The 21250-nt window shown below is 47.7% G+C and overlaps 9 protein-coding genes across 9 annotated transcripts; 4 read left to right on the top strand and 5 right to left on the bottom strand.

Moving 5' to 3' along the window:
- Positions 1–14: 14 nt before the first annotated feature.
- N7479_001616 (ankyrin repeat domain-containing protein) lies at positions 15–1220 on the bottom strand (the record flags this gene model as incomplete). The annotated part of the gene is made up of 1 exon (XM_057249313.1): positions 15–1220. One exon carries the CDS (start codon positions 1218–1220, stop codon positions 15–17), a length of 1206 nt encoding a protein of 401 aa, XP_057113745.1.
- Positions 1221–2662: 1442 nt separating this feature from the next.
- N7479_001615 (uncharacterized protein) lies at positions 2663–6170 on the bottom strand (the record flags this gene model as incomplete). The annotated part of the gene is made up of 7 exons (XM_057249312.1): positions 2663–4055; positions 4104–4758; positions 4830–5167; positions 5220–5323; positions 5375–5649; positions 5765–5922; positions 5989–6170. The coding sequence occupies 7 exons, from the start codon at positions 6168–6170 to the stop codon at positions 2663–2665; spliced, it is 3105 nt and encodes a 1034-aa protein (XP_057113744.1).
- Positions 6171–8202: 2032 nt separating this feature from the next.
- N7479_001614 (mitogen-activated protein kinase) lies at positions 8203–9504 on the top strand (the record flags this gene model as incomplete). Its single annotated transcript, XM_057249311.1, has 5 exons — positions 8203–8312; positions 8363–8558; positions 8628–9009; positions 9069–9416; positions 9476–9504. 5 exons carry the CDS (start codon positions 8203–8205, stop codon positions 9502–9504), a joined length of 1065 nt encoding a protein of 354 aa, XP_057113743.1.
- Positions 9505–9798: 294 nt separating this feature from the next.
- N7479_001613 (uroporphyrinogen-III synthase HEM4) lies at positions 9799–10761 on the bottom strand (the record flags this gene model as incomplete). Its single annotated transcript, XM_057249310.1, has 2 exons — positions 9799–10403; positions 10491–10761. The coding sequence occupies 2 exons, from the start codon at positions 10759–10761 to the stop codon at positions 9799–9801; spliced, it is 876 nt and encodes a 291-aa protein (XP_057113742.1).
- Positions 10762–11047: 286 nt separating this feature from the next.
- Positions 11048–12595, bottom strand: N7479_001612 (complex I NDUFA9 subunit family protein; the record flags this gene model as incomplete). The annotated part of the gene is made up of 7 exons (XM_057249309.1): positions 11048–11485; positions 11537–11695; positions 11750–11891; positions 11944–12035; positions 12099–12193; positions 12247–12370; positions 12422–12595. The coding sequence occupies 7 exons, from the start codon at positions 12593–12595 to the stop codon at positions 11048–11050; spliced, it is 1224 nt and encodes a 407-aa protein (XP_057113741.1).
- A 1342-nt stretch (positions 12596–13937) lies between these two features.
- On the top strand, positions 13938–14926 carry N7479_001611 (HIT family protein; the record flags this gene model as incomplete). The annotated part of the gene is made up of 6 exons (XM_057249308.1): positions 13938–13977; positions 14090–14172; positions 14311–14379; positions 14561–14653; positions 14716–14730; positions 14807–14926. 6 exons carry the CDS (start codon positions 13938–13940, stop codon positions 14924–14926), a joined length of 420 nt encoding a protein of 139 aa, XP_057113740.1.
- Positions 14927–15259: 333 nt separating this feature from the next.
- On the bottom strand, positions 15260–17033 carry N7479_001610 (CRAL-TRIO domain-containing protein; the record flags this gene model as incomplete). Its single annotated transcript, XM_057249307.1, has 4 exons — positions 15260–15729; positions 15783–15882; positions 15933–15974; positions 16023–17033. The coding sequence occupies 4 exons, from the start codon at positions 17031–17033 to the stop codon at positions 15260–15262; spliced, it is 1623 nt and encodes a 540-aa protein (XP_057113739.1).
- A 399-nt stretch (positions 17034–17432) lies between these two features.
- On the top strand, positions 17433–18272 carry N7479_001609 (DASH complex subunit DAM1; the record flags this gene model as incomplete). The annotated part of the gene is made up of 4 exons (XM_057249306.1): positions 17433–17741; positions 17820–17874; positions 17942–17999; positions 18071–18272. 4 exons carry the CDS (start codon positions 17433–17435, stop codon positions 18270–18272), a joined length of 624 nt encoding a protein of 207 aa, XP_057113738.1.
- Positions 18273–19160: 888 nt separating this feature from the next.
- Positions 19161–20991, top strand: N7479_001608 (uncharacterized protein; the record flags this gene model as incomplete). The annotated part of the gene is made up of 7 exons (XM_057249305.1): positions 19161–19224; positions 19285–19521; positions 19575–19682; positions 19741–20066; positions 20116–20544; positions 20601–20810; positions 20872–20991. 7 exons carry the CDS (start codon positions 19161–19163, stop codon positions 20989–20991), a joined length of 1494 nt encoding a protein of 497 aa, XP_057113737.1.
- Between the last annotated feature and the right edge of the window lie 259 nt (positions 20992–21250).

The following is a 21250-nucleotide window of genomic DNA, read 5'->3' as shown; positions in this document are numbered from 1 at the left end:
AAAGTAGCTGAGCCCTAGAAGCTTCGCAGATAAACCCTGACATGCCTATGGTTGCGTTCCTTGGCGATGGCATACGCCGTTTGGCCATTCGAATCTTTCAGTCGCTTTTTCACACCACGCCGATTGGCCAACAACTGCACAACCTCATAATGCCCACCAGCCGCAGCCCACCAGAAAGATGTTCTCCCCTGGTCGTCCACCGCATTCACATATATATTGGGACGCTCCAATAATATTTTGACAATTTCAAACCTGCCTAGAGCCGACGCAAACATTAGCGCAGTAAAGGAGGAGCAATGATTTTGGTCATTGATCAACAAAGATCCTTCGTAGCTGACTAGGAGATGGACAATGTCGACATGCTCCATAATTACTGCGACCTGAAGTGGCGACGTCCTCGATGGGCTTATTTGGTTGATATTGGCTGAATTCTGCAAGAGAAATTCCACCGTTGCAAATTGTCCTACGCGACATGCTAACCAGAGCGGCGGAAATGCATCGGTGAATTGAGGGCTTTTATGAGGCCCCGGCTGTCGGAAGAGGACTTTGATCAAGTCTAAGGAGCCATTCGCAGCAGCCTTTGCCAAAGTTGTATGGCCCAGCTTGTCGGCGCAATTGAGGTCCAGATTTGTTTGCTGCAAGAGGAGCTCGACCAATTTGACGTCGGAATTGCTCACTGCATACCATATTGTGGTGCGTCCATTCTCATCTTGATGATTAAGGTTGAGGCATGGACTAAAAAGCAAGGCTTCAATGATAAGCAACCGTTTGTTGATGGGGAGGAAACGGCCGTGTCCTTTGACAGCCAGAAACAACGGAGTTTCCTGTCGATGGTTGAAACAGTTCACGTCAACTCGAGGATTCCGTACAAGCATTTGGATTGCTCTATAGTCGCCAATTTCTGTCGCTAGGTGCAGTGGCGTTTGGCCATGATGGTCGCAGATGTTGACATTTGTTCGCTCATCAGACAAGAGAAGTTGGAAGATATAAGTTTGGCGACAGGTCAGCGCAATTGAAATGGGCGCAATTCCCTCTAGTGATTGGTTATTGAGATCAATGTTCTGTACATTGAGGAGTCGTTCGATAATTCTGACGCTTCCATGCAGAACAGCGATCGAGAAGGCACTTTCTCCCAAAGTATCACGCTGTATGACATTCACTGAATGATGGCTTAAGAGCAAATCAACAGCGTCTGCGTACCGCAACTTTGCAGCCAACATAAGCGGTGTAAGGCCAGAAAACCTCCGGTTGATATCTGCCTTTTCCCAACCCAGAAAGTGTTGGACGATGCCTAAGCTTCTATGTTCGATTGCCCAATGAATTGGCGGGGTGTCTTGAAAGTCTATGCAATTAATGAGGCTCTTCCTGAAGACGACGTAGGATTCCCGAGATGTGAGACACAGACTTCGAAGGTCTTTCTTGTCGATGGACTCGCCAATCCACAGAAGGGAAGTCCTAAAAGCGGCATCTCGGCAGATTGCGTGAACGTATAGGTAACGACTATCTATGCAGATAATAATAAAAGGAGGGCTCAGAGTAATAATTTAGAGATTAAGTCTGCCACCGCGAGTAGTTGGCTGAGGAGCTTGGGAGATACATTTCTTTGTGGCGGTGGCTTCTATTTAACTATTTTTGAGGTCATATTATCGAAGCCGGTGCACTAAATAACGATATCATTGATAGGGATTTACCTAAAAGTGGATGTCGAGTCACCAGCTTCTAGGATCGTGATACTTGCTCCTGGGACCCTGCGACTGGTTTCTAGGAGCCCTAAGGATCCCAGGATACGGCTATGGTGTTCCCAAGAAACACTCACCCGTTCCTGGGAGTTATGCATCGTACCTGAGTCTCTAATATGACGGACATACGAAAAACCTGCTTTCGACATGAGTGCTATGAGGTTTGATCTGGGCAAATTTTTCTTTATAAGGCTATCTGATGCTCATATGTATACCACTGTTGAGAAGTTACAAGGACGATTGAAATAGCAGATTGTTTAAGATTACTGGAAATTCAATACTTAACAGAGATATTCGATACTTAACAGAGATCACTCAGAAGCTGTAATATAATACAAATCAAAACATACATAGTACGTTACATTAATCTCCATAATTACTTAGTACTAAGTTCTCTTCCTCATCTGTGGCGGTGCGGACCATGTAACTGTGATGTAACTATTTGTTTCATTGTAACAAGCTGGCTGTACTAAGTTTTCGCCAGAACAGCCAAGAGTTGCTCGTGTTGTTAGCCTCAAAGATCTTCTTTGCCCACTGAAGCTATTTTCCGGATAGATCTAATCAAATACCACTGGAAATGAATCGATTATTATATAAAGGTGTATCCGCGAGCCCGCCTGAAAGGACGCTTATCATGCTTCAGATTTGCTGCGCTTAAAGTGTAGGGACCAGTAGGGTGTTTGCCCCTTGAGTTTAACGTACCATATTTACTCTGTAGAACGAGTGTGATTGAGCAGGCATCTGAGCCATCCATTTATTAAATGATCTCTTATTCTCGCACAGCCAAAAAAATTCCAATGGTGCGACAATGAGTCTAGTTTTTGAAGGTCGGCAGAGGGTCGGACTACCCGGCTGAATAGCAAATTTTGTACAGACAAATAATAACCCAGCACAAGCAAAATATTTTTGACTAAAGAAATGATTTACTTGCCCTTCCAATTAGCCCGAGATCTGGTGTATCTCTGAGAAGGCTTCAATTCCATCCAAGCCTGTCGCAGTAAGGCCATATCAACATCCGCGAAATAAGGCCCAATCTGTCTCAGGGTCAAATTCTTCCTCTGTAGGTCACGCAACTTCCGTTTGTTCTTTGCGTTAAGCCCCTTAGGGGGGCTGTGGCCATTTAAACCACCTGGATAATGCTGAGGCGACAGAGTTTGTGCCTTGGCTCTAGTGAGGGGGCTGCGAGGGCAGCTAGGAGGGACTTGGTCATCACAAGGTAGATTTTGCTTGCCTTCTTCCCGTGTAAGTGGATGACTGTCGCAGCCAAATTCTGCGGTAACAGCTTGGTCATGAGTAGGCAAAGAGGTGAGATGTTCTTGCAAATCTTTCCTCTCCTCATTGGCTTCAGTGACAGCACAGTATCCAGAAGGCTGACTGGCAAAGCTTAGAGCGGGAGATTGCCGCTGTTTTATACCACTGACAGAAGTTTCCTCGCACTCTTTATGTGGGGAAATGAGTGATTTCGGCTGGATGGCAGCTTGATCACAAGATTGGCGTGCATTATCCCTGTTGAATTTAGGCGTCTCGAGGATTCGAGGATCAATAGCCTCAGGGCCTAGAGCTGTTGACCCCGAGCTGGGCGAGGAGCCTAACTCCGAGAAACATAGTTCCACTGAGTTACTCCTGCTGCTGGCGCTATATTTGTCACACATACTTGGCCCTGAGTATTGTTCCACATTCTCTTCAACAGACGGAAGCAAGGCCGGGACGGGGAAAAAAGACCCTTCTGTCACACAGTCCTCACGCCCATGACATGGATGTGAGTAATTATAAAATCGGGCTTTCTTAGGATAACCCTCTTGTGGACCTGCTGAAGATCTTTGGGCTTCCAACTTGCAAGTGCGCTTTCTCTTATTGGGTAGCTTTGGATTTTGCCATATGGTTTCCTTGAGTCCATGCGCATCATGCAAGTGAAGTCGGAGGTCACGCTCATTGTGGAAGCTTTGGGAGCATCCGCATATCAGCTTTGTCTGACAATGCCCGATTTTAGCCAAGTGCTGCCCTTCAATGTGTTCCCTCAGATTGTCACTTCGCAGCCAGTATCGCAAACGCTTTTCTGCAGAGAGATCAGGGTCCCACAAACAGAAGGGGCAGTAGCCGGGACGAATAACGGTATGACGATAGATAATTACTTCGCAGTGCTGGGATTTCCAGGACTGGAGATGGGTATCACAATGATCCCGCCATTGACTCGACAAACACCAATCCATACATTCATAGCAAAACCGCATCTCTGACTCTGGTCTTTGAAGGCCAAAAGCTTTCTCACGCCGAATACATCCGTGAATATGAGCACTTCTGTCACATTTTTTCAGACTAGCAGAGTTAGTATCGGCCAAGTTATCATTAGACCGGGGAGCTCACCTTGCAATATTGATTTGGCAACCTTTTACAGGACAGAGGCCATGTACTGGGCTTTCATTTGGGAGGTATACCACATCAAAATCACGGAGACACTGCGTCTGTAGATCTTCGACAAAGAGAAGTTTTTCGTCAAAGGAAAGCTCTTTGGTGGAGGACATGGCTGTTGCGATTCGCGCAACCTCGGGCATAATCAGCATTTGAGTGCGTGCGCGAATGTCATTTTCTGAATGGGTTGGCTCTTCTTTTCCTCGATTGATAACTTTCCGGTCTCTCTTCTCCTGTGCCCACCGAATTTGATATTGCCTAAGTTCGAAAAGGCGATACCGAACGAGCGCCTTCCTGTATTCCAATTTCTTGTTCTTGAGGCGATCCTCGTCGTGGTTCTGTGCGAATGAATCGATCTGGGCTCTCATTTCCACCATATCTGGTTTTTCCAAAATACTCTCTTTGATCTCTGCTGGCAACTCACCTGGCAAGCCACGTTCGTAATATTGAACATAACCTTGGAAGTACTCAATATGGTCGGACTGGTCTTCTTCATCTAGAACAGCTCCCACTGTATCTATGGAAGAACAGTGGGCTTGATAATGCTCCGGAAAAGTGTTTAGCCCCTTATGTGCCAGTATCTGACTGACAGGTGCAGAGCCATTTCTCTCTGTGATAAATCTTAGTATTAAGATCTCTATCTTGTGTCTTTTGAGTGTTTTTGTGGTGTAGGAGGCTTACTTTCGACTTTTTTCCCAAGGTTTCGTCGTATACAATGGATCGTTGCCAATTCACCAAAGTACCCTGCAGCAGTAAAAATCTGACGAAGGCAAGAACAAAATTTTTGTTTCGTTAAAGGTGTCTCCTGAGGCCCGTCCGCCGTGGCATGTCTGAGAACTGGTTTATCCAAGTACTCTTCCTTCCATCGCAACGGAATCTCCCCATTTGAAAGATCAAACTGCGCCAGATCATCCACAGTATCCACCCCATAAATAGCACCGTGTGCTAATGCGAGGGAGAGAAGAAGGTAGCCCGACGCAAATTGCGGCCTGTTGCTGTCCCGGATACCAATTCCGAATCTAGAAGCACCAATTAATGAAGTCCCGTATATTCGATAAACATACCACTCACACTGTGTATTTTTCACATCGACGATTTTTGAGCCACTTCTGATCTACCTTCCAACCCACCGCCCAACGACCTATGGATGAAGGAAACAGAACCAACTTGATATGCTAGAATAGAGATTAATGTTGTATAATATCGCTGGAGTAAAGACGCCTTACTTCGTATCGAAGACCTCTTTCATGTTTGTCCTCACTAGAGGGTATGAAAGCTCCGACTCTTGCGCCAGTAAAGAGATACAGCTGGAGAGCAAATAAGATGACCACTTTGAGCAGTCCCGGAATGAATGTTTGGTGATCAGTCTGCCATAAAGATGAGACTGTTCTCAAAAAATCTTGCTTTGTGAAGTTGAGTTTCTCTTTCTTTTGGTCTACAACGACGCCATCTACCGTCAAAGTTTTTTTGATCCACTGCATCCAGGTGAGTTTAAGATGATCTCAGAGGGGAATTTACGAATGAACCAACCATTTTTATTTCCTTTCGATCGTCTGGGACGATTTTGGTTCTTGTGAATTGTTCAAATCCACCAAAGAATTTCTCGGTATGCGCACTCACAGTTCTCACCGTGGGTAGACCATCGTCATTCAGTCGCCCTTGAATAGAATGTACGTACCAGCGAATGTACGCTTTGATCATCTCATGTGTTGGAGCAGGAGAACCGAGGGAAGTTTTATAATACTCGTACCCATTCTCCGGGTCTGCAGTGAACCTAAAGGAAGGTCAGCAGAATGCGTGAATAGGAAAGGATTGTTACTTCAGATGCTGCGTAACTCACTCGAGCCAAAGGTTCATGGTTTCTCGGTGTAACTCGTTGGTTTTAGGGAGCCTTTTGTCTTTCTCCCGAATTGAGTCCTCCTCTTTATAGGTTCCAGGGGTATAACCATTCTTTTCCCGCTGTAGACGGCGCCTCTCTTTCGCGAGTTCATCGCGCTTGGCAAAAAAGTCCTTTCGGCCCATAATTAAGTGAGGCGCGACCTAGAGGTAGGGAATACATTCAAAGTAAAAGAATGCGATATTAGACCAATGCACAAGGTAAAAGGCACTTGGATAGAAGATGTGTTGATTATTACATGCTAATGCTGCCATACGGTTTGCTTTTATATCTGAGATCTTGAGCTCGAGCCGCTCTGAATTAGAAGAAAGATGGAAGCAACATCATGAAACAGATGGGGTTCTCCACTCCATCCTGCGCCCTTTCGTCATGACGTATCTCCTTGATAAGATATAGTGCTCCAAAAATTGAGGGCAGCAGCAATGCTATCAACGAACTAACTATCACAGTATAGACGACCCTGTGGGGCTAATCCCTTCTGGGTATAGTCTGCGGTGGGCTGAGTGCATCAGTGTTGCTCACTGATTGGACACTGAGCATCACTGAGTAATCAGGGAGCACCCAATGAGCACTCACTGAGCACTCACTGAGCATCAGTGATTATACACGTGACTGATCTGAGTATGATCACTGATCTGAGCCCGTGCTGACATCTACTCAGTGAGCCTGAGCCTGAGCACCCTCATAAAAGCGGCGGCAGCTCAAATAGGAAAGCGCCACCCGCCAGGGAAAATCCGGTACGTATAGATGCATATATAGACCCGTATGACTTATACTTGTTTTGGCTGTGATTTAGTCGCCGTGTCAGACCCAATTAACGGGATGGCCCCTTCAAACTAGTGAAACTACGAGGGGTGGGTTCTCCAATCAGGATGAAACTAGCACCTCCTATGCGGTGGAGCGGGAAAGATGATTGTGACAAGTTTCTCCAGGTGCAGTAGCGTCGTCCATAGAGCGCGACATGTGAGAGACTTTGGCGCTGTGGCGGAGATCCTTAGATCGCTATGGTTGTATGGATGTACTTGTAGGATACTTTATAATATTATGGTTGACTCCAGTCATTTCAGGTACCCGTCAAGTAACTGTGGAGATACTTTCGCAGTGATCCAAGGTTCCGCGTCCATCAAACCAAAAGACAGACAAGGGGGGAAAAACAGTAACAGACCTCTCTCTCTCTCTCTTCCTAACTCCTGTACTTCCTCCCTCCATGCTTCTTTTCTCACTAGGGCCGTCGATCAATCCTAGTCTCTTCCCGTTTTTCTCTCTTAATTGACGCCAATTTCCGTGGATTTCTGACTGACTTTGTTTCACCCTCCAAATTGCCGGAGCCGCCTCAAAGCTCTCTGCCCCACCACTTCCCCTACGGCCCGCTGTTTCTCCAGATTCACCTCTTCTCATCCTCCTCCCCTTTCTTCTCTATTTTTCTTTGCCTTGATAGAGAAAAAAAGGCAAGAGATAAGGTGAGTCCAAAGTCTGGCCCGACCCGTTGTGATCCCGCATCAGAGGATGACCCCGCTTCGGAGCGTCTTGGCTCCTCTCCATGCGCCCCCAGCATCACCGTCAATTCCAATCCCACTAACATCCCACCTTCTTAGGCTCCGAACTTGATACCGTGATCCCGGCCTGACACCCCAACCCGTGAAATTTGCACCTTACCCCGGTCTCGAGGGTCTGGACGCTGTACTTGTCACATCTTCTTCCCCACCCGGAGCTTCGTACGACCAAGTCCCTTTCTACCTTTCTACACCTCACCTCTCGTTCCTTGAGATCTCGCCGACCTTCGAACCTCAATCCAGTCGAGAGTTCAAGCGTCTTTCCGAAAAACCAATTCGATTGCAGCGCAAACGAAAGTAAGCTTTGTTTCCCGGTTTCCCTGCGTTATTGTTGCGTCTGTTCCCTGGTACTGGTATTTGCGGTCGAATTGCTCCAGGGTTTTGAGCAATTGATCTCGGGTACTATTATCTTGCGTTCCCTGGACTGTCGAATCGCCAAATTGTGCGCGATTCTCCGTCTACCCCGTGTTTTAAATCCCCAATTCCCGTTTTATTCCCTATGGACTGTGTTCGACCTTTTTTCAACTGGATCCCACGGATAATGAAAGCTGACAATCACCCCATCGCTCAGCCTACCGGAGAAATCAAAGAAACCATTATCATTATGGGCCAACCAAACCCTCCCGCAGGAGGATCCCGGAAGATCTCTTTCAATGTTTCCGACCAATATGAAATCCAAGATGTTATCGGCGAAGGCGCCTATGGTGTCGTCTGGTAAGTAATACGAGACTTTTGTTTGTCAAGGCTCCTCTAACCCCATGCAGCTCTGCCATTCATAAGCCCTCTGGCCAAAAGGTTGCCATCAAGAAGATCACGCCGTTCGATCATTCTATGTTCTGTCTGCGTACACTCCGTGAGATGAAGTTGTTGCGATACTTTAACCACGAAAACATTATCTCCATTCTGGATATTCAACGTCCTCGTAACTACGAGGGATTCAATGAAGTTTATCTGATTCAAGTACGTTGAAGCTTGTCATTTGAAAAGATGCGCATGTACGGGATATACCGATTTACTAACAGTATGCAGGAGCTGATGGAAACTGATATGCATCGGGTTATTCGCACACAAGACCTCTCAGACGACCACTGTCAATACTTTATCTACCAGACCCTGCGTGCGCTTAAGGCAATGCACTCAGCCAACGTGCTCCACCGAGATTTGAAGCCCTCGAATCTTCTGCTCAATGCCAACTGTGATCTGAAAGTCTGCGACTTCGGTCTGGCTCGCTCGGCCGCCTCCACCGACGACAATTCCGGATTCATGACAGAATATGTGGCTACACGTTGGTACCGTGCACCAGAGATCATGTTGACATTCAAGGAATACACCAAGGCTATTGACGTGTGGAGTGTCGGCTGCATATTGGCTGAGATGCTGAGCGGAAAGCCTCTCTTCCCGGGCAAGGATTGTAAGATTTCACTTCTCCTTTCAGGCAGCAACAACAATCACTAACATACACACACCTAGATCACCACCAGCTGACTCTCATCCTGGATGTCCTTGGCACACCCACGATGGAAGATTACTACGGCATTAAATCCCGCCGCGCCCGCGAATACATCCGCTCCCTCCCCTTTAAGAAGAAGATTCCCTTCCGTGCACTCTTCCCCAAGAGCAACGACACCGCTCTGGATCTACTCGAGAAGCTGCTGGCTTTCAACCCGGCTAAGCGTATCACCGTCGAGGAAGCCCTGAAACACCCCTACCTCGAGCCATACCATGATCCCGAAGATGAGCCCACCGCACCACCCATTCCCGAGGGATTCTTCGATTTCGACAAGAACAAGGATGCTCTGAGTAAGGAGCAGCTGAAGCGTGAGTTTACCGTAGTACCTTTTGTCTTATCTTTATTTATATTTACTAACATAACATAGTCTTGATCTACGAGGAAATCATGCGGTAGATCGGTCTGAATTATTTCAAATGATATTAGTTGGCTAGGAGATTGGATTCTATTCTGCACGCACTTTGACTTGACAGCGTGATTTGATACATGTTAGAGATAGCAGGGCAACTCGAAATGTGATTATGAGTGTTCAAGACAGCTGACTTGCGCCGTAATCCTATCTGCACTGCCTCTGCTAACTTCTTCCCAATTTTATATACATATAATTCTATCCCTACATCTAGTTATATACATCCACCCTAAAAAAAACACCGAAGGTACATAATTTATACACACATCCATACCCACCCCTCAAATCTTACGCATAAACTCCCCAATCCCCTCAAGCACACCCTCAGGGCTAGGTTTCGGCGCACAAACATGCGCCTCAAACCCAAACTTCTCACGCAGGTGATCCCTTGTCGTAGGCCCAATAGTAGCAACAAAGACCTGCCCAGCCCCAGAACCAGAACCAGCAAAAGGCCCCAACCCAAGAACCCTCAACATAGCCTCACACCCCGTCGGCGAAAAAACAACCACCCAAACCGGCCCATCCGACCTACCTACGACATCCGCAAAATCCCCTTCGAAAGACTCCATCACGCCCGTCTCATACACAACAAGCTCGTCAACGCCAACCCTTTTGTCAACCGGTAATGCTTCATCCATTAGTGTTTTCGGGATGATATCCCTACGCACTTCGCCGACAAGAAATAGAAGCGAGGGTTTGTGTGTTGGATAAAGGGAGTCGTAGTGCCCGAGGATAAAATGCGCGAGGTTCTCTCCTGTCCCTGTGTCTGCACCGTGTATGATGGCGTCTGGGAGGTGTTTGTCGCGGAGGGTTGTGAGGGTGCGCGCTGTGGCTGGGCCGACGGTGTAGAGGATTAGGGGTGGGGTTGTTGGGGTGTTGAAGGTTACTGGAGGGCTGATTAGTTGAGTTTGGGATTGGGTTTGGTTTGACGTGGGATTTGGTTGGGTGTGTAGTGGGAGGTTGTTGTATGTACCATGTTTTTCGTCCTCGATCATCTGCGCGAAGCCCTCCACTGCGCGCTGGCTGGTGAAGATAAGACCGCCGTATTTTCTGGGGGCTGTGGCATTGTTATTGAATGCGCCGGTGCTGAATAGGTCGCGAACTTGGGTGAGGTTGTTTTTAAGGAAGCGATGTTCTAGGACTGGGATGAAGGTGGGGTTGTAGTCTCGTGCGGAGAAGAAGTCTTCGTAGCCATCGTGTGGGGAAGATTTGGTTTTGAGGAGGAGGATGGGTGCTGGAGACATTGTGGGAGGCTGGTTTGGAGTGTGAAGGTGGAGGTGAAGGTGGAGGTGAAGGCGAAGAAGGTAAGGATTGGAGGTGGGATTGATATGATGTTATCGAGTGCGGGGAGTTCTGGGGAATTGTGGTTTTTTTATATTGGGCTTTTCTAAGAATGCGTTTTGTTCTATGAAAGTTGCGTATTTAGTATACGGGCTTATCCACTGGTCTATATTGTATGCATTGCACCATCCAACACAAGGAAATCGAATTTGAGTCTAGGAAGGCTTATTTACACATTAAAAACACAAACTACTGGTCGTCCAGCACGTGCAGGTATCGCTTTTCTTCCTGGCGCTCACGTTCCGTGGAGGGAGGCAGATCGTAGTAAGAGGCACTACGGTAGCCCTGCAGGTAGTGGAAGGTCAAGTTGGCCAAATCAGCGGTCTCCTCCATGCCGAGGTCCTTGAAGGTCTTGGCGGTTGGGTCGATCACCTGGTCGATGAACTCGCGCTCAACCTCGTCGGCGGACAGGGTGTGCCACCACAGAAGCTTGTTGATGTAGTGGGCGAAGGGCTTGAGGATGGCCTTGGGGACGTTGATGTGACGGCGCTTCTTGATGATTTCACGGTCGACCAGCTCGGCAATCTCAGCGGTGGAGTAGTTCTTGGGGCCGTACAATTCGAAGGTTTGGCCAGCGGTGCTGTCATCGTGCAGCATACGCTCCAGAGCAGTACCGACATCAATGGCCTAGAGAGAGTTAGTTCGAGGCAGCTTATCCACCTCGGGAGAAGGACTTACGTGGACGGGCCAGTAGCGCTCCTGCATGTGGTTGGCAGTGAAAACGTTGCCCATCTTGGCTAGCTTGTGGAGAAGGTTGTCCTCGAAACCGAACATCGGTGCAGGGCGCACGATTGTGGTCTCGGGGTAGATCTTGCGGACGATCTCCTCACCCCATGCCTATATGTCATCAGCACTCTCTCATTCTTGCATGGTTCCGGTAGATGTGCTGACCTTGGTGGCAAAGTACTCGGAAGGCGAGTCACGGTGAGCATTGTAGGAAGAGACGTGGATGAAGCGGTCGACATCGTACTTGGCAACAGCATCGGCAATACGTTCGACACCGTCGACGTGGACATCCTCGTAGGAGAAGTTCCTGGGGTCGTTAGAACCCATTTTTTCCATGTATATCACACACTATAACTCACTTGGTGGGATATTGGCGACCGACAAGGTTGTAGACAACATCGGAGTGACGAACACTCTCCTCAATAGACTGAGTGTTGCGCAGGTCGTATTCCTAGACTGGGGTTCAGACACTCTCCACAATTCAAACAAATTACACGGTAGTAAGGCTCCCTACCATGAACACAACTCGTCCAAGGTCACCAGTAACCTTCAAGTGTCTCTTGGTCATCTCCTCACGGTAAGGAACGACAACGGTGCATCCCTGGCGAGCTGTAGGCTATTAGTCCATGATCGCATTCCAGTGCAGCAGACCCTCAACCTACCAAGCTTGTTAACAATGTAACGACCGAGGAAACCAGTGGCACCGAAGACGGTCGCAGTGTGGCCTAGAATTGGGTGAGCATATCGGGATCGAAGCGTATTATCAGAACGGAAAGGCTTAGCTACCTCCAATGGAAGAACTATAGAAAGAGCGCGTCAGCAAGCAAGAACAGTGACCCTAGCCATAGTGTAATTGTTCACATACCGGCCACCCTGGACCTTCACGAGGGGCTTGCCAGTCCGGGTGATGCGGACATCCTGAAGGTTGCGCTGGAATTGGAGCTGCACCCGCGGGACTGGCACGAAAGGCCGGGCCCCTAGGGCAGTGCTGATGGTGCGAGACTTCTGCATGGTCTCTGGCTGAGTATATCTCTCGAGACCAGCTAATTGGAGGGGAATGTTGCCAAGAAGGGCGTGGTGATGTGCGAGGGTCTTTCGCAGTCAACTCGGAAGAACCGCACGGGACTATTGCGCTAGTCCTGATTCGGGAGTACGGACAACCACTTTAACAAATCACTTTCTCATGTTTCTCCCCTTTTCTTGCTTAGACTCGGTTGATATAGTGGCTTTAAGATGTCAATTTGATTTGCAGTTAATGTATTAATCGAAATATATGGGCTACTATATCTACAACCTCTGTAGAACAAAATCCGTGTTTTGATCTGACAACGCCTGGACTGTGATTGGATGTTCCCCGGGCTTTATTCATCTGTAGCATCACTGGTTTCCCTAGGTATGTTCTTTTGTATACTTAAATTATGGCCAGTGAATTCCTTCTTGCTGTCTACCTACAATGCCTTCTGAATCTGTACTTGGCTATTTATTCTAACTCATCTACTCCGTAGTTCACCTGGACACTTCTATTTGTGGACATGTTCCAGATGAACGTAGGTCTCCGCAACCAACTGGAAGTAATACAGCATTGCACCGCTGGATCAAGCAAAAAAACAGAAAAGAACAAAGATATTGTTTCTGGCCTACGGAGACTATACTCTTGCCTGACAGCCTAAACTAGGGCATTTTAGTTTACGACATCCACGATACTAACCTTAGGACATATAGGAACAGCCCTAGCTACATACATATGTACTTATTTTAACAACACTATGAGGATGAGCACATCATTCTCTTTATTATTTCTATTTCCTTTAAGAGTGTTCTAGTGGTATATCTCTCTAGTTAGGGCAGAAGACCATAAGTAGTAGCCCTGGAGGTGCCTAGAGACCTACCTACTATCCATCTACACCCTCTACATCCAACCATGTTGAACAATCCCAGCCTATGCACACCAGATCCTCTAAAAAAGAACTATTCACAGGATATGTTGTATAACAAAATCAATTCAGCAAAAAATATAAAAATTTAATGACAGCTATGTCATAGTTGTTCCAAAGATTTATAAGAGGAGTTTTGTGGGCAAATCACGGCCATCTCTGGTAAAAGGCAAGAAATGGGTTCTGCACTAATTTGTCCCACTCCTCGAATAATTATGTTCTTTTGGACACTATATAGCCCGGATTGCTAGTAATTCTGACCGCCTGAAGATCGGAAACGGTCGAAGTTCGAAACCCGCTGTCCAAGTTCCTTCAGATTATTAAACACCTGGAAATTTACTAACTAATTACTGCATACCATAACTAGCACCTATTTTTATTCTAAAAATTGGAGTTGGACTACTTGAAAACTTTCCAAGATGTCCTCCGCTGCCTGTATCTTCTGCAAGATTATCAAGGGTATGTTGAGCATTTATTTTTAAAATGACTTATCACTACGCAACTATTGTTCTGTCCTGAGAGGTCAACACGTCAGAGCCAAACATGGGTTGACTGACGCCGGGTTCTATAGGAGATATCCCTTCATTGAAGCTCTTCGAGAGCGAGAAGGTCTTTGCCTTCCTCGATATCCAGCCGCTGAGCCGCGGCCATGCGGTGCGTATTATTCCTACGAGCCCTCTTCCCCGCATCCGGTCGTAGTGGTGCGCAGCGAAAGTCGCCGGAGCTGCGGCGAGAGCTTCGGCCAGAAGTCCCAGGCCGATAATGTCTGAATTAGACTAATAACATACATAGCTTGTCATTCCCAAGTTCCACGGCGCAAAGCTGACCGATATCCCTGATGAGGACTTGGTCGAGATTCTGGTACGTTGATGAGAAATATCCCACAATGATGAGGGGTTGAAGCGGGGAATCAATGTTTTCAATCTTTGATTGAGTTCGATTACATTTACTTGAGGACCTTGCGGGAAATCCCACAAGGCCTCCGAGAGACTTGGAACTCGGAATTGGATTGGACGTAGCTAACTAAGATGTACGCCCACAGCCTGTCGCGAAGAAGATCGCCAAGGCCAGCGGCGCCGAGGACTTCAACATCCTGCAGAACAATGGACGCATCGCGCACCAGGTTGTTGACCATGTGAGTTTCAGTTGAAGATCGCTTTAATAATTGTGACGGTGCTAATCGGTTTTCTCGAATAGGTCCACTTCCACATGGTATGCTTCGCTATCCTTTGGATACTTGGTCCTACTTCACGGACTGTTCTCGGGATATACACTAACAAGCTATTAGATCCCCAAGCCCAACGAGCAGGAGGGTATGAGCATTGGCTGGCCTGCCCAGGCGACCGATATGGACAAGCTCAAGGCTCTTCACGAAGAGATCAAGTTGAAGATCACGGCTTTGGCTTAGTTGACAACGAACTCGATAGCAAATGGAAACTGAGATATTTCTATGCTCTACCTTATGACTGAACATCGATGTAAGCCGTAGACGTTTTTCTGTTGGAGGAAGGATTGTTATATTGGTTTGATTAGATGAAGGTATTAGAACCTCTAAAGCAGGGAGTCAGGTCAATATACCCCCATAAGGACTATGCTCCCTTAAATGTATACCAAATTCTTCATATATCCTCTAGTTAAGAACCAGGTCTGTGTATGTTACAAACATGCAAAATCAAGACTGTAGATATCTAATAGATAAGCATGGAAATCAACATCAAACACACCGCCCAACTCATACAGTCTACGCCGATTTCTCTGCCTCCTTCGAATCAGGATAGAAGTTGATCTTCCCACCGCCCTGGACGATATTGAGTCTGTCGTAGAGCGAGCGAGCCCGGACATACGGGTCAAGAACCCAGTATTGCGCACGCAGCTGCTCAATCAAGTTCTTTCGCTTCTCCTCAGCAGCAGAGGCAGCGTCAGTCTCCTTCTTGAAGCTGGCGCGAATCCACTCGATGGTGGTATCTTGGATATCCTTGGCGAGCTTTTGGCGCTCGGCCATGAGGGTATCCCGCTTTTCCTTGTCGGCCATACAGGGGTTCTCGTTCTCTGGGACCTCAACGTAGTTGTATACCCAGTCTTCGTCGCCATCGAGCTCCTTCATGATCTGGCTGGGGTGGATGTAGTGTTCGAGATCTTGGCGGTTCTTCGTGAAGTGGATCTTCGATGCGACGACTGGGTCGAGCCAGCCCTTTATCACGCTCCAGATGCCTGGGTTATAATTAGAGAGGGGATCTTTCGTATGGGGATGCTGGGATACGGACTTGAGAAAATCCAAGGGGCCTTGTGGATGAGCACTGCTCCGAGAGACTCGGGGTAGTTGGCTTCGAAACACTTGATCATGAATTTCACAGGGGCATAGTCCTGGGCAATATCAGTACATAGCGTTGATGGTGCTGAGACAGAAAGCTTACCATGTTAGCCATACCGAAGTCCGTCATATCAAAGATAATAGTCTGCAAGAGTTAGCAACCGAGATGCAATTCTCACGCCGGAATACTTACGGCAGTCTCAATCGGCGACGCAAGTAACAAACGCGCAGTCTCAATAGTATACACAGTAAACCGCTCCAACCCTTCATTGTCCTGATCACCGGCCTTGTGCAAACGCACACGGACAACACAGATCGGCCGACCAGACCTATCAACACCGTGCAGGAAGCTCTTACCCATACGCATCTGCGTGATGAAGTCCTCACCCTTCTTCTTCTCCTTGGGGTCAGAGCCCTGCGACTGCTTCAAAGCCGACGGCTCACCGTTGAACATGATGTCGTCGTCGACATGCATTTCTAACAGTCGCCAGCGCATTGTGGAAATCAGCATAACAAGCGCCTTCTTAGTATCCCACTTACGCGCCCGCAGGAATCGCAGCAGCAGAGAGTCTGGGTTATCGCCCTTCACCATGCTCCAGAACGCGGTCCGGATCTCCTCGGGCTTCATATCCTCCAGAGCCTGTTTGAACTCCTTGGACTGGCCGTACTTATCATCGCCATCACCGATGCTGATTGCAGCTACGCTGCTATCAGAACTGCCTTTTGTGTTGTCGTCGGAGCTGCTCCAGATTCCCCAGCGGCTCTTGGACTTCTTCTTATCCTGGGCCGGGGCGGGTGTTGGGGCATCGCTGGTGGTGGACTGCGGGGCTTCGAGTTCTTCGAGTGTGAGGCCGAAGACTTTGAGTGCCAGAACCCAGAATTCCTTCAGCTTGACTTCTTGGTCTGGGGTAAGGTTTCCGACTGTTCCGGGGGCGGGTTTGACAGGCATCGTCGCGAGGGTATCGATTACTCCGAGGGTGGGGTTTTCAGGGAGCAGGGGCTGCGGAGTGACTGTAACTTTTGAATTGAGGTATTTGTTCTGGAGCCAGGCGCCTCCTCCAACGATAGCGAGAGTAAATGTAAGGGTCCAAAAAGATGAAGCCTGCCTTGGGTCTGGGCGTGTAGAAAAGGGTCGCGCAAATGAATACCGGGCGACGGGGAATTTGGCCGAAGGATAGAGACGGCGTAGGATTATACCACGCATAAGCAGTATAATTGAGGTGATATGAATGAGTAAGGTCTGAGCCCTGGAGGGGAGGAGGGATGAAAATGCGAGAGCGGAATCAAGGAGATGACGATGCGGGGGGAGATCATCCCCTAATAGGTATACTAGTTTAGAATAATGATTTAATCCGAGGTATTCATTTCGATCTACTTCGAGTACATCCAATAGGTATTATTGCACAATCCAGTTCTTATCTCAAAGTTGCAAGTATAAAAGTGTCGCATGAGAGACCTTTCCGGGGAGATCAACAATCCCAATCACAACCCGCTCAACATTACTCTGGCAATAACCCACCGTTTAACGATAACAACGCTTATTGTTAGCCCACTGTCTCACGTCAACACTCCTACCAATCAAAATCTCAAACAAATCACAGACATGGACGCACCTCGATCAACCTCGCGCCCGAGACCCTCATCCAGGCCCACAACCCCTCTACGCCCAAGCTCGCGCTCTTCGTTACGAGAAGCCCACGGATATGGAAACTTTGGAAATGCAGGATACACACAACCGGGCTTCAATGCCTTAGAGCCGCAGTTCGCTGAGCTCGCCGATTCGATGGCGGACCTCGAGGCCAACTTCATGCACTTGCAGCTGATGCACGAGAGCTTGACGCGCTTCAGTGAGAGTTTCGCTAGTTTCCTCTACGGACTGAATATGAATGCATTCTGTGTGGATTTCCCAGAGGTATGCTCGCAGACGCGTCGCCGACAGTTGTGTCGGTGGTAACAACGCGCGACAGGGTTGCTGATGTGCTCGATACAGGCTCCGATTCCAGATTCGTTCCAAAAGGCCAAGCAAGAGGAAGAAGAAAAAGAAGGTACTGCGAGGGCTCTCTGCGGGAACTCCCTAGGTGGGGTGAATTGGGTTTGCTAACACCTACCCAGAAGCAGAATCAGAATCAGAACGAACACGACAGGTTGATGACGGCGAGATGACCTTTATGTGAGTCTAGAGAATGATGCGACAAATTTCCTACGGGAGGACACTTGAGCTAATGGGTTCTTACGCTACAGGACTACGGACACGACTTTTGTCGAGAATCCCCCGAGCACCACCACCACCTCTAGGCCGACATCCAAGTATGCCGCGGGTTCACGAGTATCGTCGCGTGGCACTTCTCGTGGTGCAGCAACCAGCCGGTATACTACACGAGGCACTACTCGTGGCACTCGACCCAGCGCACTGCCTCGGGGTAGAGGGACTGGGACTCGGTAACGATTCAGATGTCTGAGTGCTTAGCATGACCTGGTTATGGACGATCAGTTCATGCTATATGTCTGACTATTGGAATCCAAGAGCTGGACCCTTTATCTATAGCTTTCACCTGCAATGGGGCTGTTTGACGTATCTGCCTTTCATTATGATTCTCTAGAAATGACCATTGAATGAAACTAGATCCGATACCATGTCACCCAGAGGTTGTACAACATTAAAATCAACCCTATATACTTAAATACAAGATAAATACGCCCCAAAAAAATACAAAGGCCTCTTCTGCCAACTTCTGCCACTGAAATTGCTCTCCAATCTCTTATCCGGCGGTAAATCGGTAAATCGGGGTCAGGCGAAAAACCACCGCCCGATGGCAAACCAACCTCTCAACTACTTTTGAAATTCTCAGGGAACTTGTCCCCATTCGTCGTTGGAAAAATAAACTTTTATATTTATATTCTTTGCTTGTTGAATAGGGGAACTATTGTCTGGACTAGTTGTGACGTCGAATCAGGTCATTCGCAACCCTTTGTGGGCTGTATAGCTTTCCTCTGTTCGTCTGCTATTGTCCCTATTCACTTGCTTTCGTGAGTCCTATTGTTCTGCTATGCTGTGATTGGACATATCATTGATATCTGTTATTCTTACAGTGCAATGCTAGCCCTATTCATGGGGAGTCCTTGAGGCTGTACCTGGTCTCTTTATACCCAGCTTTTCTTCTCTCCCTTGAATACTTTCTTTCAACCTCCTCTTCTTGTCTCTACGTGGATAGAAGTCTGGAACTTCTATTAACGTGTACTTTCACTACATATCTTTGTATCGTGCTTCTGACCCTAACATTGACCCTTCCACCCTATCTCTTTTACTCTCTCTTATCATCCAACCACTCTCATGTCGCTCACTATGGCAACCCTCGACTCTTACCAGCTTCTTTCTGAAGCTGCATTTGGCTGTGGTAAGAATTAGAAATTACTGTGACTCATTTATACTTTATGCCAAGCTGACCTCCCGTTAGTACATCTCGCGGCTATTCTCTCCAAGGATGAGAAGACTGCTGGCCAGTTCAGAGAGGAATTCTGCAGGCAATACAAATTGCTAGCTCCGTTCTCAAAAACAGACACCGTTGCTGTTCAAACCACTGGCCTCCGGACTGTGGAGTCACTCAAGCCGAAGTATCACTGTTTGAGTTGTGCAGAAGTATGCCTGGGTACCAAGCGAGCGGAGCATACCGCCGCAACTGGTCATGTATTCTGTGAGCCAATGGTTTCGGACTAATCAGTTTGTTTCATGCTTACACAATGGTAGATCTCGAGTCTCGGAACCGCTTTGTGTTTTGTGAGAAATGTGTCGATTTCATCTATGACCACACCCTGGACAGGCTCCGTGGCCCTTCTGGCAAGTTTGAAGCCATTGGTGAGACTTGAGCAATTCCAAATCATCTAACTCATGAATATCTACTAAAATCTGGTAGATGGGCGATCCATTTGGGCTGAAGACTCGGCCTCCGAGGTCTATGTCAAGAACAATGCTCACAAGAACCCATGCTCCATCCGTGGCGCTCGTGGTGTTTGGAACATGGGTCAAACGTGTTACCAAGCTTCGATATTGCAGGCCTTACTACATGACCCTAGCCTCACTGCCTATTTCCTGGGAGGTGGCCATGACGTACACACATGCGTGATCAAGGACTGTCTCGCCTGTGCGACAGCTGAAGTATTCATGGAATTCAACAGCGCCGAGAGAAACGACGCAGTTTCCGCAGCCATGCTTCTCCACCATGGTTGGCAGAAATCCAAGGTACGTCGAGGTCTGAGTTGACCAACAGAACTAGCTAACTAGTCTATAGGACATGGCTGGATACCGCCAACAAGATGCCCACGAATACTTCCAATTCCTTGTCAATGAACTGCACTCATCCACCCCCGGACACGTAGAGAGCTATGAAAAGCCATGCGATTGCTTCTTCCACCAGATGTTCTACGGCGAACTGCGCAGCAGCGTCATGTGTCACAAATGCGGCCAAACCACTAACACACACGATCCCATGGCCGATCTGAGTCTTGACGTCCAGCTTCAACACAAGAAGCGCAAGCTCGGTCGCTCTACCTCCTCTACTACTGGAACCCTCCTCGGCTGCCTGGACAGCTTCACCGCTGCTGAGGATCTCCACGCCGATGCTGCTTACCACTGCGAGAAATGTGGTAACACCCCCCAGCGGGCTTCAAAGCGCCTGCAGATCCGAAAACTCCCTGTTATGCTTTGCATGCAGTTGAAGGTTTGTTTGAATTTCTCACTGCCTTGGAATAAGATCCCATGCTGACATTCGTATAGCGTTATGAACACACCTCTAACTCCTCTGAAAAAATGAATGGTCATATCGACTTCCCTCTGTCTGTGAATATGCTGCCGTACACAGTCAGAAAGGACAGCCTCCCTGTTGACATGTCCGATTACATGTACGACCTGTCCACAGTCATTGTCCATCAAGGAACAATGGACTCTGGACATTACTATGCCTATACCCGTATTGACAACGACAAGGTTTGTTCTACTATGTAATATCTATCCTCTCTGTGTCTATGCTAATGATATACTTTTATAGTGGGCACTGATGGATGACAATAAGGTCACTGTCGCCGGTGTGGCGGATGTCCTCCGCCAGGATGCTTATCTTCTGTTTTACAGTGCCCGTTCTATCCGCGCCGAGAAGCCAAAGAAATAGGTCCCTTGTGCACAAATAGGTTTTCAATTCAATTAATAAGTTTCATACGCCGGTAGCCATTTAATTCTTTCGCATATACTAACTACTATTACGTTATATTATTGTAGACTTCTTAAATAAACTAGTAGAGGGCCTCAGCAGACGCTAATCTTGATAAATGGGAACACACTTCAATTTTACATCCTTCACGGGCTACTAAAATCTTGCAAGTCGAAGCTGGAACCCACAATTTCTAGCAGAATTTGATCACGGACTACAT

The sequence above is a fragment of the Penicillium vulpinum genome, assembly GCF_028829585.1.
Source record: "Penicillium vulpinum strain IBT 29486 chromosome Unknown utg000001l_segment0_segment0, whole genome shotgun sequence".
In the NCBI taxonomy this organism is placed as follows: Eukaryota; Fungi; Ascomycota; class Eurotiomycetes; order Eurotiales; family Aspergillaceae; genus Penicillium; species Penicillium vulpinum.
The sequence above is the reverse complement of the archived record's forward strand: the minus strand, read 5'-3'. Positions and strand labels throughout refer to the sequence as shown.